General features: G+C 39.0%; 1 protein-coding gene across 5 annotated transcripts in view; it reads left to right on the forward strand.

Moving 5' to 3' along the window:
* The window catches only part of ERC2 (ELKS/RAB6-interacting/CAST family member 2), a 782,253-nt gene that overhangs the window by 373,200 nt on the left and 394,563 nt on the right, over positions 1–14,490 (forward strand). For all 5 annotated transcript variants that reach the window (XR_001145038.1, XR_001145039.1, XR_001145040.1 and 2 more), the window contains one exon: positions 1,337–1,530. Coding sequence is in view for 2 of the 5 variants with exons in the window: in XM_012720433.1 (XP_012575887.1) it covers positions 1,337–1,530 (194 nt within the window). In the remaining 3 variants the exon portion in view is untranslated. The remainder of the gene's footprint in view (positions 1–1,336; positions 1,531–14,490) is intronic.

The following is a 14,490-nucleotide window of genomic DNA, read 5'->3' on the forward strand; positions in this document are numbered from 1 at the left end:
ATGCAACAGTATTATTATAGAAATGATTATCTTGTCATAAATAATAAATTTATTTTTATTTCTACTAATTTTTGAATTTTTTTCTACTAAATCATTGCAAAGACTGTCAACCTAACAGTAGTAATAGTATTAATTTTTCTAACCATGCATGATTCATTTGACCCCAGTAGCTGTAGCTTGCTTGCCTTGTTTTTTCCCTGAAATTAAAAAAAAAAGTATGTAAAAACTCAATGAACATCTGCTCTGTATAGTAAGACAGCAGCACAACTTAAGTCTTAATAAATTGTTGACATTTTATTAATTCACAATGGATTTTGGGAGATACAGACATCTATGAGTTCTCTGAACTTTCTGTTGGATGTGCACTGTTGTTAAACTACTTGTTTTTTCCCTGCCTGCTCTTTGAAGAAGTCAATTAGGAATAATGGGAAACAAGGGGTAGGCAAAACATTGCGGTGCAGTGTTATTTCCATCTGTCTGGGAATATTTCAGCCAAACGTTTATTTTGGGAAAAAAAAGCTATAGTACACTCACATACACACACACACACAAACCACAAATACTTTGGCTGCAAATTATTCTGCAGTGTTGTTGCTTGTGTCTACTCGTGTGTGTAAAGCTGCCATCCATTCATGCATGTTTGCATTCTCGTCTGTGTGCTTGTTCATGAATTAGCTGTCATCCTCCTCCTGGTTCAGGTTAAAATTAATCAAGAGAACAAGAATTTATGGGTATGACTGTTAGCTGGAAAGCTTACTCCCTTCTAAGTCTTTCTTTCAAACTACATCTTCTGCTGAAATTTGTCAAGATGAAGTATTCAGTGAGTAACCCTCTAGTCTCCTGTGTTACCTGGCTTATATTTGCCCTTAATAGTTCTTGGGAAAATAATTTAATATTGTTTTATCTCAGCTTCTTTACATCAGAAATGAAAACAGTTGGTATGAATTACCTCCCTAACAGTGAGGAGTTGAATTATTTTAATTCTGCTTGCCAAGTAACCAGGAATAAAGACATCACAGTCTCTACCCACACCTATCCCCAACATTTTGGTGGCAAAAAAGTAAAAAGAACACTATCTATTGAAACAAAATAACAGTCATTACAGAAACTTCCCTGTAAAATTGTGCTATAATTAAAAATCAACATTGCTCCAAGGTAGCTGAAATGTGTGGGTTTTTTTTTTTCTCAGTTTGCCTTTTTACTGACAGTATACCCATAATTCTTGGTGGTTATTATTGTTTTTCTCCAAAGTCAGTTTCTTCACCATTGGTGGCTGCACTCTCTATTGTTCTAAATTGTTGTCTTAACTACATTCTTTAAAAATATAATGTTGAAGGCTCATAATATTGAAGATGACTCCAGGATGAACCCTGAATTTGCTGACCGAATGAAGCAACTTGATAAAGAGGCGTCTTACTACCGCGATGAGTGTGGCAAGGCCCAGGCGGAAGTTGACCGGTTGCTGGAGATCCTCAAGGAGGTGGAGAATGAAAAGAATGACAAGGACAAGAAGATTGCTGAACTCGAGAGGTAAAGTCTGCAGTCATGTTGTGAATTGTCGACAGTGAGTGCACACTGATTGCCTTGTGGCCCGTCTCAGGCTGTGATAGCTTGGAATGCACATTCATATTTCAGCTTGGAAACAAGTTATGTATGAGGAAGATGGCCTGTTAGGGATGATGTGTTCCCGTGGACACTCAAAAGGCAAAATTGACATTTCTTTTGAATGTGTATGTGTTTCCTTAGGGCCTAAGGTATTGTCAACTCTCTGGAGGGAAGTCCATGACCTAACATTTCTGGCAGTGGTGTATGTAAGTTGAGGCTTTGACTACCTGAAACTTCAGATTTTTTCCCATCAAAGACAAGTGTTTGTGGTTTAGGTTTGTATCAAGCAAAGAAAAAGGAAAACTGTGGCTGGGAATTCGTTCAACACAGGGGAAAGGGAAAAGCGTTTATATCTTTTGGATGTTTTTGGGTACATACACCACAACAAATTCATCTTTTCAAAGGCCCTTATGGCAGTTGGTAAAGAACTGTGTTTGCATAGGGTCTGCTTGATAGCAAATTCTATCTGAAAACAAAGAAGGTTATATAAGTTCCAGAGCGTTTAGATTTTCAGGTTAAATCATATCCATATTATATTTATGTGGGGTATGGACTCTGAAAAGAAATTTCCTATCATTGCTGTTCCCTGTATTTGATATAAGGAAAGAATTTCTGAGTAATCTTACAAAACTCCATAACCTCTAAGGATTTCTTATTGGTTCAGCATAAGGCAGAATTTGTTTTTCCTATATTCAGTCCATATGAGAGAGATCAGCAAATTTTGAGTAAATCGGTGAAGGTTTGCCAACTCCGGTCAAGGCACTGTGGAGGCTCTCATAGACTTCAAGACATGCAGAAAACATGGAAAGCTGGAGGCTTTAGCAGCAGAAACACCTGGGTTCAAATGTTGCCTCTGCTTCCTGCCAGCTGCGAGACTTTGGATCTTGTTAGAAATGACTCTAGCAACCTATTAAAATATATCACTCTTTGCAAGTGCCAAGTTTCACTGCAAGGTGGGACAGGTACATCATTATGTGTTCAAACATATTCTCAATATTAAGTAGCTTTGTATTAATTAGATATATTAATTTATTAAAAATGAACATTTTCAAATATATATTTAATATATTCAAATGCCAAATCAATATTTCATTTTAAAATATTAGCATTAATTTGATGGCATCTGACTTTCATTCAGTGTGACCACTTAGAGAAATTAAAATTAGGGATTTTTTTTAACCTGAGATACGCATGCATACTAAAAACCTTATGGGCTCCATTTTAATTTAAACATATTTAAAAATAAGGGAAATTTATGCTAATCTACTGATTCTTTAACATACTGTTAATTTTAAATGTATCTACATCACTATTTTGGAACTGTATTTCAGGGCCAAAAATTTGCTTCTGAAGATTGATCTTGCCAGGAAGAGATGAATTCTAGTGTATCTTTCCTGCCTTCTAGACTACCGTTGAGTCTATGGCTCTGAGAAGCAGTGGGTCATGGAGAGGAGCCCTAGATAATGATACTGGTATCAATAATAAGTTATGTACATTTTATGTTTACATTGCACCAGGAACTCTTCTAAACTCTTGATGTGCAGTATGGTATAGCATTTAATCTTACCCACAACACAGAAAATGTCATATCCTCATTTTTAGATAAGAAAACTATGACGTATACAGTTGTAGTAGCTTTATCAAGGCATATGAATCAGAGTCAGAATTTGAACACAAGTCTGACAAATGAGTGACTGAGAACCACCCCTCCAGCAATGGGGTCAAAAGGCAGAAGCTAATTCAGTAGCACAAAACAGTCATGCAGCCGGCAGAGGCACATTGCTGCTGGGCCATGGGGATCTGCCTCATCTTTATTAGTTTTCATGAGACAAAGTGATGTGCTGCATATCTAGAAAGCATTTTTCTGCACTAACCCAGCTCCCTAAAATTGTAATAGAATATCAGGATCAGCTACTCTAAACATTTGCATAAAAATAGCATAATTGTCTAGTTGCACAATAGGTTTTAGCTGGACACTGTTGCCATTAAAACATCAAGAATATTCACATTTTTATTTCCTCAATATGGAATGCATTAAAACAACAGTGATTTTTACGGACATTTATCTTTATGTACTTTCTGCACATTTTCTTTATCTCTGCCTTTGCCTCTCCTTAAAGCTGATGCCTCCCAGGCACTGTAATTCATAAAATGTGTGGTGGGACTTGACTCTGTCCCAGTTCTCGGCCTGCCTGCATCTTGGGTCCAGCAGCAGAACATAGTCTGGGAAATGTCTGAGCCCCAGCCCCAGCCCAGGCCCCTGAGGAGATGGGGGTGGAGATCAAGAGGGGAAGTTTCTTGGGAAAAGGAGAGCTCAGCCTTGGCCTGCTTTACTGAAGCATTATCTGCTGGGTTACATGTGTATTCTGACTACAACATCTTCCTTGAACTGTCAGGCAGCCTTTTTCAAATTGGGCAGTATCGCCATTTGTTGGCTTAAGCTGCAAAATTCATACTTCATAATGTTGGGAACCAAAGATTTCTTAGCAATATGACATATATCTCCATTTTGGAGTCATGGAGGAATGTTTGCAATGAAGTTTGTGATTTTGAAAACCAAAAAAATTGAACTTGAAATAAATTTGTGGTTTCTGGTCTGTAATGTGACCTACCAGAGTAAAAAAGACCTCTTTTCAAAAAGCAGCTAGTGTTTTAAAATATTCCAGAACTTCAGTTATGTGCAGCAAAAGGTACGGGGTAAGAAAAACTCAAATGACACTGACTCTGGCTCCTCCTTCCTCAGAGGGCAGTTTGTGTTGGCTTTCTATTCTGTTAATCTTCCCATTTTGTAACTTCTCTCACAATGTATCCTTGCTAAGAGCACACACTTGGCACTTCCATGGATGCATTTACCTCTTAAATTCCATGTGAATGATGTTTTTCTTCAGCCATTAAAGATTTTGCTTTTCAAAGTGCTTATTGCTTCATCATGGCCCCCAGATGCAGGTGTGCTGTGGTCCAGCTGGGAGCCTCTGCTTGGGACTGCAGGCTGCTCTGGTGGGCTTGGGCACAGGTAGGTGAAGGACCTTGACCAGCCCCTGGTTGTTGGTCCAAATGAGGCTGAAATCATGCAATTGCCAGTGCTAGATAACATGTATGCTGTGCAATGAAGTAGCTCACGAAACATGAGAGGCAGTGAAATATGTGGTCTTCTGGTATCAGTGCTCATCTAGGTCTCTGAGCTTTATTCAGAATTTCCAGAATTCATTATTTGGTGCCTTAGGGGAAAGAGTGAGGTTAGAGGTGTTTCAGCCAGGGCCCTACTGTCACTGAGCCTGTGATACCTCACCATGGGAAGAAATCAGTCAGGTGATCTTTCATGTAATTATTTTAATTGTAGTTTTTGGGACAAATCTTTCTTAAAACATTTCAAAGAATTCTAGATGCAGTGAGAAGGTGCAAAAGGAAATGGAGAGTTCTCATGGATCCCTCCTCCACCTTTCCCCACCACTCATGTCATATTTTAAATCTATTAGGAGGTTTGTCTAGAGGCGGAGGATTCAAGTAGAGCCTCAGTAATGTGCCTCCAAACTGAAGAAGAGGTTGGGTCCCTTGAGGTTCTCCTAAGCATCAGAATAGAAAACAAGGTGATAATCATGTGCACCTGGGACTAATGCCGCCAGACATTTGGACTAGAAGAAGCATTTTCGATGCTTAAAAGCACCTTCTCTAAAGTTGATTACCAGACTATTATTTTTCCTTCTGAATTTGTTCATCAAATACTGACATAATTTCTTTGATGTGTTTCCAAACTCTTTTCAAAACATAAACTTATCCTTAACTTAAAAAATATGATAAAATGTTCTGGAGGTCCCATGGTACACGGAAGAGCCTTGACCCCAGCTCTGGTTTTATGTGGTCATTTCTTGTTAAGTAATTTCTATTAATGTTTGTTAGCTTAGTTGAACGAATATTTTAAAAGCATGCATGGATGGTTTTCCACCATCCCTAACTACCTTTTTCTTGAGGCACATGTACATCATGGCACCTTTGAAAATGTAATGAAATCTAGGAGCCATTGAAAAGGCAACGGAATCTTAAGTGCCTGCTTGCTGTTGGCCTCTGTTTGATGTACTTCTGATGCAGGTTTTGCGATGGTCGCTGGGCCCAGCTGTGCCGGAGCTTCCTCAGTGATCATGGCCTGGACTCACTTCTGTTTTCAGCCATTGTGCTCTCATGATTGGGTCAACACTTTCACTGTATATTTAATCTTGTATTTTATTTTTGATTTTTATCACTATAGTTATTGCTGTTTTCATTTGAAATATTCCTGTTTAAAAACCTTCCCCTGAGGATTTGCTTGTTTCTCTTACCTGAAATGCTTAAAAAATGCTGCTTCATAACAGGTGCACTTTCACTGAGCATCTTGGTGGTAAAGATTTTGCAAAGAGCCTTTTATAGGTTCATAGTGTGAACATCTCCTATCTGCTCCTGAGATAGCCTGAAGAAGATCATGGTGGTCCTTTTTCTTTTCAATATTGCTTGGCATTTTTGCTTGGCAAATTAGAAGGGTGTGTTAAATGTTTTTTATACAAACAGGTTATCAAGCATGTGGATATTTGCAATCATGATGTATGATCAAAATCACCCACAGTTCTGGTAGCTACCCCACCTTTTCTTGGGAGGCTAATGAGCAGACAGCACTTACCCGAAGTCTTCCTCACAGTATCTTTAATCATTCCGGGCACAGTGCTCTGTGAGCATCTAAAATGGGAATCTTTGAACAGGAAGCCAAATGCTGAGCAACTTTGGGTTTTAGAGAGGAAAGGAAAGTATTTCAGAACATAACCATCCAATTTTTTGATATCAGTGCTTACTACCAGCTCTAACACTGTAGTTAATTTTCATTTCATTTTATTGAATAATAAATTTTTGCACACACATAGATAGCAACCTTCTCTACAGATTTTCCTCCAGCAAAAGGCAAATTCTGCCAGTGGGTGGCCAGAGCATACCCAATAGCTCACATCAGGGTGTGTTGTGATTATGTATTTGAGAGCAGATGCTGGTTTCCTAAGAATAATGTTGTAAACAACAGGTTACAGTGTGTGCCTAAGGATTTGGGGGTAAAGTCATATAAAAATCGCTTTATCTGTCCTTCATTTGGTTATGAAACCTGCTAATATAACATCTGTTGGCTGTATGTTTAAAACTAATGCGTTTCCTCCCTTTTATTCTCTTTTGCTATCCCTTTTCCTTTCTGCTTATCCTCCAAATTGCTGCTCTCACCCTTGCTCCAATCAGCTTGACTCTCAGGTCAGTACTTTCAGTTTTTCTTCTAACTGCCTTTCCCTCTTAAAGCTCAATTTATTGCTTGCACTTGTTTAACAAACACATTTCTGAAATGGTTTTCTTCTGACCACCACATTTTTTCCCATTGCATCCCATGCCTAGGGAAGGTTTATTTTATGAGAAGCTTCTATAGGTGGGGACAGGAGAAGAAAAAGATGGGAATAAATCACTGTTCGCTTATTGATATATTCTATTCCTGGATTATAAAATCATTAAGAGAAATTGTGGCAAAAACTCCCTAGGGCATTTTTCCTGAGCAGTTCAGAAAATTGACTTCATGATGATAAAACATGGAGCAGTGGAAGAAGCAAAGCGCAGGATGCAGGAGAATAAAAGATCTGTCCGTGACACAGCAACTTAAAAGCTGAATTTAATATTGCAAACCATGCAGACTTTTCGCTTACTAAATCACTGTTTTGAAAGATTTATAACAGTTTTTTTTTCAAAGTCACTTTTGAAAATTATCAGTGTGTGAGTAACATATTGTACACACATGTTATTTCGTATCATTGTTTTGACTTCAGCTTTTTAACTTCATTTTTATTAGCCACAAGACATACTTTAATTACCAAGGGCATAGCATATGGAACCAAATATAAAGTGAGATTCAGCATTGATTGAGTGAATCCCAATATTAAGAAGCAAAATGGACTTTTGTTTGAAAATATACCCCAAGTATGAGCCCAAGTCAATAATCCATTGTCCTTTAAGTCAAGCAAAACCTCTTTCCACTAATACATTATAATATCTAATGATTTCTTCATCATTCAATCAATGAGTTTACTAAAGCATGCTCTTTGTGTGATTTAGACTACCTAGACTTTAAAACGATGGTTTAACCTCAATTGGCAGCTGATGTTGTCCTTTTGAGGAAGCAAACTATAATATTTTCTTCTCTTTGTGCAGGGTCTGAACCTCTTTATTCTGTCCCCTGCTCATCACCTGAGCCTCCTACACACTGAATGCAGCAGCAAATGATTGCAAAACGAGGCCTCTGCCTATATACCAGTTTTGTTCCATTGCCAGGCCCCAACCCCTGTGGCTCACAGTCCTTGAAAATGAAACCACTTCTCTGCTATTCCCACATACCATGTTGTACATCCTATAGAAACTGCCTTGCACTACACCCCGCTGAAGGAAGGCCCATTGTCAATATTTCCCCAATCCGAGATCTAAACAGAGATGAAACGTATGGCCCTACAGAACTTCTTTCACCAAAATCCTAATGACTGTTCATTCCCTCTGTAGTACTCAGATGTGCAGAAACAGACATCTTAAAGGGGGAGTGTGGGACTTAGCCACGTGGCATCCAAGCCTTTCCTCCAGGTTTTGGATCTGCTCATTGAAGCTTAAGCTTTTTTCCTTGCCTGTCTTTTGTTTTCTTTTTCCTTTTGCCTCTTTTGCTGCCCCTAATCTGCACCTGTGGATATTAAAGCCCTCGAGCCCAGGTTAATGCGCTCGTTTCACACTCACACCCGGGGTTTCCTGCCTGGGCCTTCAGGTGTTGCCCACAGGCCTTCATGTCCTAGCAGTTGTATTGGGCAGTATTTAGGTTTTTCCTGTTTCATGGTGAACAACCATGAACTCAGACTGGTGGAAAACATGATGTCAAGTGAGGGTTGGGAGAGGTGTGGCGAACAACGACATCTCCGGACAAGGGGCCAGGCTTAGTGAGATGTGCAGGCTGTCTGGCTGGGTAAACTATGTTGTCAAATCAGGATTCAGATTATTTTAATACCATTTCACCTATTATCCCAAATGAAAATAATTGAGAAAATGTACAATCCTTATAAATAGTCTCTAGTTGTATTTTTAGTGTAGAAGGAACTGAGCAGCTTTGCTTTCTTAGAAACCAAAAAGTTGTAGAATCTTGGAAGCTTTCATGAGTTTTGACAAGTGTCCAGATTCAACTATGCTTTTTTTCCCCAACCACTTTCAGGTTTACCAGTTGAAATAATATGAAATGTAATTGTAGGACTGAATACAAGATCTCTGGCTCATGTGCTTTTATTTATGTGGCTCACAATTGAGATACACATATAAAAATATATAATATGTGTCCATGCATATGTGAATATATGTGCACATAGACGTATTTCTGTATATCTGTATGCAGATGTAATATATTATAAAAAATACCTCCTGGTCTTTCTTAGCATAGAACTTTGTCGTCTACCTTTACCTTCCCACCTCCAAAGCTGGTGTTTGAAAACTTCACTAACCCGTGGGCTTTTTTCCTAGGTGTTCTGGACTCTAAGGGAAGTTCTCCCTCCCCTCCCCCAACAAGTACCTTTTTAAGTGGCTCATTTCATTTTTAAACTCTATGTAGACTCATATATTTAAATTCCAGCGGACAGATTTTATGTATTGGGTATGGTAAAATGCAAATATCATATTCTAAACCTGCTTAGGTTCACACTCAGAAATCTCCATTTCTGTCAAGAATCTCTTTACACATAAACCAGTAGGGAGCTGGAAAGGTAGGTGTGCTCAGACCCATGCATTGTACCAAAGGGAAGGTTTATAGGTAATTTGCTCACTTTTATGAATTGCTTGGGAAATTAGCATATGACTTATGGCAGATGAGTTTATCTAGGTAAGTGTATATAGCAGCTGACCAAAAAAAAAAAAAAAACAAAAAAACCAAACACCCATCTCCCCAAACAAACAAACAAACAAAAAAAACTTTGGGATTCAGTTCAAAATCCTGCCAGAGAATCAACCAAGTAAAACCAGGCCCATATGCATGGATGCCAGGGTCTCCCAGCTTTGAATACAGGGTTGACTCCTTTGTCAGCCTTTGAGAGGAAGGGGCTCTCTTTGGAGCAAGTTCTCCAGGATTCTCCCTGCCCCAGTCCAGGGGAGGAGCTGGTACTGATGGGCCCTGTGTATCTTCCCAGCCAGCAGGCTGGAGCTGAAGGCTGGCGCCTGGCCGCGCATGAGCTCATTGTTACGGAGTTGCTTCAAACACTTTTACCAAAATAAACTGTGATGTTTCCCCAAAGCTGAGCACTGCAGTCTCAATCCCTCATTCTTCTAGCAAAAGATGAAGTCACTCCTCCCAGACCTCAGAGGCTTGTTGCCCAAAGAAATAATGAGAAACACCTTGCCTGGAGCATCTCTTTGCTCCTGCAATTTATTCTTTGCTAGACTCAGTTCTTGGCCCTATCCCCTCCATGATTATATAGGTGGATATCTGCTGGGCATTAGGCTGGACACTGCATGCGCCTCTAGTATTGTCTCCCAACTAGCTGATGAACAACTAAGCAAGCCATTAAGATGTTACATTTTTTCTCTTTCATATTCACGATGCACCTTGATCCTCCTGATAATAGAAATAACAGAAGTAGCACTAATGCTCTGAGCACTAACTCAGTGCAGCGCTGAATTAACCACTGTTCATGTAGTATTTATGCAAGTTTCTCCCTCCCTTCTTTCTTCCCTCTTCCTTCCCTCCATCCCTCCATCCCTCCCACTTTCCTTCCTTGCCCTCTTTGCTTCCCCTCCTTTCTTGACTATTCCTCAAAATCCTTCTTCATGCTAGCTTCAGTGCTGAGTGTTGAGAATAGAATAGTAAAACAGACATGACCCCTCCACTCACTGAATTCAAAGACCAGCACTTCCTATAAGGAAGGATTTGGCCACTAAGAAAAATAGTTTGTCCCATTTGTACTAATAACTGGAAAAACTGGGTTTCAGATGTATTTTAAAATTCCTTTTCCTATTGGGGTTGAAGGGGTTATCCACGGGTCAGAAAATCATTTCCTTCTTTAAAGTTGCCTTCTACTTAATGCTGACATTTCTGGTGAAGTGTCAGAAAATTTTATGCCCAAGCATATCTGGTAGAAAGCCAGAAATCATTTGATTTTGCTTTGGGTGCAAGTATTTTATTGGGGTTGGAAAAAAGTTGTTTTCCCTGATTTACAGCTCTTGCAAACATAAAGTGGGTTCTATATTTAGAAATGGTTTTGAACCTTTGAGGTATAGCCAGGGGTTGGTTCTTGCACCTTTCCAACCTGGCCTTGGTGGAACTTGCCATGGTAATATTTTGCTGAGCCAGCTCCAGGTTGTAGAACACTGGCTTTGTGTTCTGTATTATTTTTACTTTTTCTTGATTTGCTCCTCTACAAATCCTCTATCTGTAGGCTCTAGAGCAAGTGAGGAAGAGAGCATGAACACAATTTGCATTGTTGTTGACATGTTTGGTAGTTCAGTATGCTTCTCAGGCTCCTTGCATACTTGTAAAACTACTCTCAACTTGAAAACTAGTTAAGACAATGACAATGAAAACAAGAGCAGCAAAGTCAAGATAGTTCCAGGGAAGTCTGATGAGCCTGACCCCTGAACGAGAGATAGCAAGTTAGGAGAGTTAACTATTCATTTGCATTTTTCCAATACCTTTTTTTTCTCCACCCCTGATTTTGGTTGGTACTACCATATGGTTGACTACCAGCAAATAGTAAATCTCCCAAGATGGTTGGACATTTCTGTAAATGTTGGAAAGGGAAGGAATTTAAAAAATAGTTTCTCAGTATTATTATAAATCACTTTTTAGAAAAATAATATCTTATTTCCTTTATATGGCTTTTCTTATGAAATGTGAATTCTATCACTTCATTACCCACAATACCAGCTCAGGTTGTGGGGAAACCTGTCCAAGTAGTCACTGGGACTTTCTTCCGGAAAGGTGCTTGGACTTTTCACACTGTGCAATGCTACATTTTCACAAAGCCTGCATTTTAGGGAGTCATGTTTCAAAATGCATGGGTACTATGTGTGTATTACTATGGAGAAAATACATTATTGTTAGTATGCCTTCCAAAGACTAGAAATTTTCTTTGTCAGAAATTCAAGTGGTTTTAGGTAGAATTATCCTAATTTACCCTAAATTCAATGAGCATATAAGGGAAAATATTTATATTAAATAAATATGAAAACTAGAATAAAATAGGAAGGCAGGAATTGAATAATTTCATTCTGTGTGCAGCCATTTTAGTAGGAGTCAGAAAAAAGTGTTATTTCTCTATTTTACAGTTTCTGCAGAAATAAAGTGGGTTGTGTAGAATTTTTTTTTAATTTTTTAAAGTATTTTAAAAGATTTATTTATTTGTGTATACAGAACTGGGGTACAGGCCAGAAGTGCAGGGGCGATGAGGAGCTTCACCAGAGGCAGAGTGGGGAGTAGAACAGGAATATCAATGAAGTACACTGCTGAGGGGAGCAGCAGGTGGGCCAGGAGAGGTCTGCTGTGCCATGTGGTCACCTCGGGGGCAGGTGGGGATCGAACTCATGCTGAAGTGGCTTTAGCCTCTTAGAGCTGTGCTTTAACCCGCTGTGCCACCAGGGAGGGACCTGTGTAGAATTATTTTTATAGTAAAACTTTAATTTTAGAAACTAGAGAGTGGATTGGTAAATGAAACAAATTTCCCCTCCAAGGACATCTGTGATTCCCTTTTCTGTTCAATAGTGAGACTCATATTTTAATTCTTTAATCCAGCTTGTCTATTGAACGCTTCTCGTTTTTTTTTTTTCAACTAGTAACTGTTAATAGAAACACTGTTTTTACTGATGTATAGAGAACTGAGCATAAATAATTTAATTGTGCAATAATTTTACAATGAAAGATGAAAGGTGTGTGATTCTCACAGTATTTTGAAGAAAGTAACCTTTTTTTATCTGAGATTCCATACGTAATTGTGAAGACACCCCAGTGAGCATGAACAAATCTGAAGCTGTTTTTAAAATGGAGTTGGGACAGAACTTCATGGCGAAAATTTCTTTGCAAAGTTTTGCTTTAGGTCCTGGGAAAATCTTTTCAGAACCTTCTGAGAACGTGTGCACCACCTTATCCAGATGGGCTTCTGAAGCAATAGAGCCATGTCACATTGGCCTTTGTTAGTCAACTATACTATTCTTGCGGCTGGAAAGATCTCAGTGTGATGTGTGAGTTGAAGTGTAAGAGAGTGGTTTTAAATTTAACTTCAGAGCCCTCTGCTATTTAATCATATGTCAGTTTGATGGTTCCAAGGACAGCATGATATGTTGCTTACAGATAATTACCGTGGAGAGAATAAGTTGGTTATAATAATGAATAGCCAGAGAGTATTCTGATAACCTGTGATGAGTGGGCCTTGGTGAGAAACACTCACTGGACAATTGGCACATAGGTGTCCTATCGCTCTGCTGAGTGTGGGTGCTGGCCCGCCACCTAACCATGCAAAGCAAGGGCTTTTTAGGGATTCCTGAGCTGATAAAGAAGCTCTGCTCTTGGATGTCATGTGTGTCATTTATCCCAGACCTGGTGTTACTTTATTTAGCATTTCTTTCATAATCTAGCAAATTATTACCTATTGTCAGGACATTACATGTAGAAGGTGAAGTAAATTTCATCCTAAGAAACAGCCTCGTCATTGCTGTGGCAAGTTGAACACATATCCAGGCATCTTTAAACCCAGCCCTGTGTTTGTGAGATGGAGACAACTGTATCACAGCTCATCCCTCAGAGGCTTATGGTGAGGATGCACTTGGAGTATGTCCTGAGTAATGTTCATCTCCAGTAGTGGTGATGGTGTGGCTGATGTAGATATGGTTTTGATGCTGAGTTACAAGTGAAAGTAGAGGGTTTATTCAAAAGAGAAGTAGGAATTGATACTGTCAAAGCAGTCTCCTTTGCTTCTCTAGATTTAGAACACTTAGTTACTAGAACTTAAGGCACCCCCCCCAAGTTATTGAAAGATTTTGAGGGTGAGGCTGAAAGCTTCCAACATTGTCTTTCAAGCCATTCTAAGTATGCTCCTCCATCCATTCACTTATTTTATATATTTTCATTAAATAATAATTATATGTGCCAGGCATTGTGATGTAACTAGAACTATCCCAGGAACATCGTAAAGAGAGATGGAAGCAGATAAATTCCTAGGACAATATGTTTCTAATTTTGCCAGTTGCCTTTTATAGATACTAAGGTATTTATGTTGCCACTGACAAGATTTCTTCCTCATTAACTGTCAGAACAGAGTTTTCAGAATTTTTGATCATTGTTTAAATGGAATGTGGAAATAGCATTTAAGAGTAGTTTTTGTTTGCCTTTATCTTAAGCAAATGAATATGAGAATTTTAAAATGCTTGTAAGTTGTCGTATCTATCTTTCTCTTATTGATTTGTACAAGCTTTTTATATATGAAGAAAATTGCATGTAACTTACTAATAAGCTACTAAATTGTTTTTTGTATTTTGGATGCTTTTAACAAAAAAGATTTGTTTATTCATACAGAACTGGGTACAAGCCAGAAATGCAGGGGTGGTGAGAGGATTCACCAGAGACAGTGGAAAGCAGAACAGGCAGATTGACGATGTACTCTGCTAAGGGGAGCAGTGGGCGGGTCAGGAGAGGTCTGCTGCGCCATGTGGTCACCTCCAGAGCGAGGGATCGAACTTGTACTGAAGCGGTTGTGGTCAGCTTGCAGTACTGCGTCCTAGGACCTGTTGCACCACCAGGGAGAGGCTGGATGCTTTAAAAAAATTTTTTTTTGAAGATTTATTTATTTATGCATATAAAAACTGGGGCATAGGCCAGAGATGTGAGGGTGAGAG

This window comes from Condylura cristata, unplaced genomic scaffold, assembly GCF_000260355.1.
Source record: "Condylura cristata isolate star-nosed mole 26May11 unplaced genomic scaffold, ConCri1.0 scaffold00004, whole genome shotgun sequence".
Classification (NCBI taxonomy): Eukaryota; Metazoa; Chordata; class Mammalia; order Eulipotyphla; family Talpidae; genus Condylura; species Condylura cristata.